Source organism: Acanthisitta chloris, unplaced genomic scaffold, assembly GCF_000695815.1.
Source record: "Acanthisitta chloris isolate BGI_N310 unplaced genomic scaffold, ASM69581v1 scaffold11152, whole genome shotgun sequence".
Classification (NCBI taxonomy): Eukaryota; Metazoa; Chordata; class Aves; order Passeriformes; family Acanthisittidae; genus Acanthisitta; species Acanthisitta chloris.
The window spans coordinates 2830-3791 of NW_008662179.1; the positions used below are offsets into that span (position 1 = coordinate 2830).

Genomic DNA, 962 nt, shown 5'->3' on the forward strand with positions numbered 1-962 from the left:
GTGCCTGGGCCGTCCACTCACCAGCTGGACACGCGTGGTGTGGCAGTTCCTGCGCTCGGGGCCCTGCTCCAGCACATTGGGGGCTCCTGGCTGCAAAGAGAGCATTGTGCTGGGGGCTGGCTGGGGCATTGTGTGGTGCCAGGGTGGCTCCCAGGGCTGCACCTGGCAGCCCCCGTCCTCCCGGGGGGCCGGTTGACGAGCCAGTATGCCTGTTCCTGGCAGTCGATGACGATGCGGTCGCCCTTCCGCCGCTGCTTGGCTGCCCTGCCCGTGTGGAGGCAGTGGGGAGGTGCTGGCACCCTGCCTGCCCCACACCCAGGGGTGCTCCATCCCTGCTGCTCCCCGGGGTGCAGCGCTGCCAGCTGTGCCCTCACTCACCGGAGCTGCTCTCGCGCCTGCATCACCACGAAGTCCCACGTGTGGTTGATCCGCTTGTGCAGGAGGTTGTAGTTGTCCTGGGGAGCAGCAGTGGCAGTCACACGGGTAGGTACAATGTGTCACCTGTCCCCTCACCTGGTGCCAGGTCCTGGTGCCACTCCAGCGCAGGGAGAGTCCCCTGCCACGGTGAGCTGAGACCCTCAGCTCATCACAGCTGTGAGAAGGGCACCGCTCACCTTCTCGTGCTCGATCAGGTCACCCTGCTTGCGGATGTTCTTCTTGGCCAGGTAAATAGCTGCAAGAAGAGTGATGGCACCTCAGGGGGTTGGCAAGGGGCTGCAGCCCATCTTGGTGCCCGCAGCACGGTGGCACCTACCGTAGTCTAACTCCGTGGCCGGCCACTTTGTCGTGGTCCAGAAATAGGGGGTCTGTGGGGAGGAAGAGGCTGAGGCACATGCCATGGGGTGCCACTGTGCAGCCCTGATGCTGTGGCAGTGCCTGTGCCCCGTGGGGCTGTACCTGGAAGCGATAGGGCGACTCGTCCGCCCGCAGCACCAGGCTGCGAGGGTCTTTGAGGGGGTAGA

The 962-nt window shown here is 65.2% G+C and overlaps 1 protein-coding gene across 1 annotated transcript in view; it reads right to left on the bottom strand.

Annotated features, from left to right (window-relative positions):
* RGS11 (regulator of G-protein signaling 11) overlaps positions 1-954 on the bottom strand; it is a 3739-nt gene extending 2785 nt beyond the window's left edge. Inside the window, exons 1-6 of the mRNA XM_009070508.1 lie at positions 898-954; positions 755-806; positions 615-673; positions 379-455; positions 171-264; positions 22-90 (exon numbers count right to left, since the gene is read on the bottom strand). Of these exons, the coding sequence (XP_009068756.1) occupies positions 22-90; positions 171-264; positions 379-401 (186 nt within the window). The 5' untranslated portion in view covers positions 402-455; positions 615-673; positions 755-806; positions 898-954. The remainder of the gene's footprint in view (positions 1-21; positions 91-170; positions 265-378; positions 456-614; positions 674-754; positions 807-897) is intronic.
* Between the last annotated feature and the right edge of the window lie 8 nt (positions 955-962).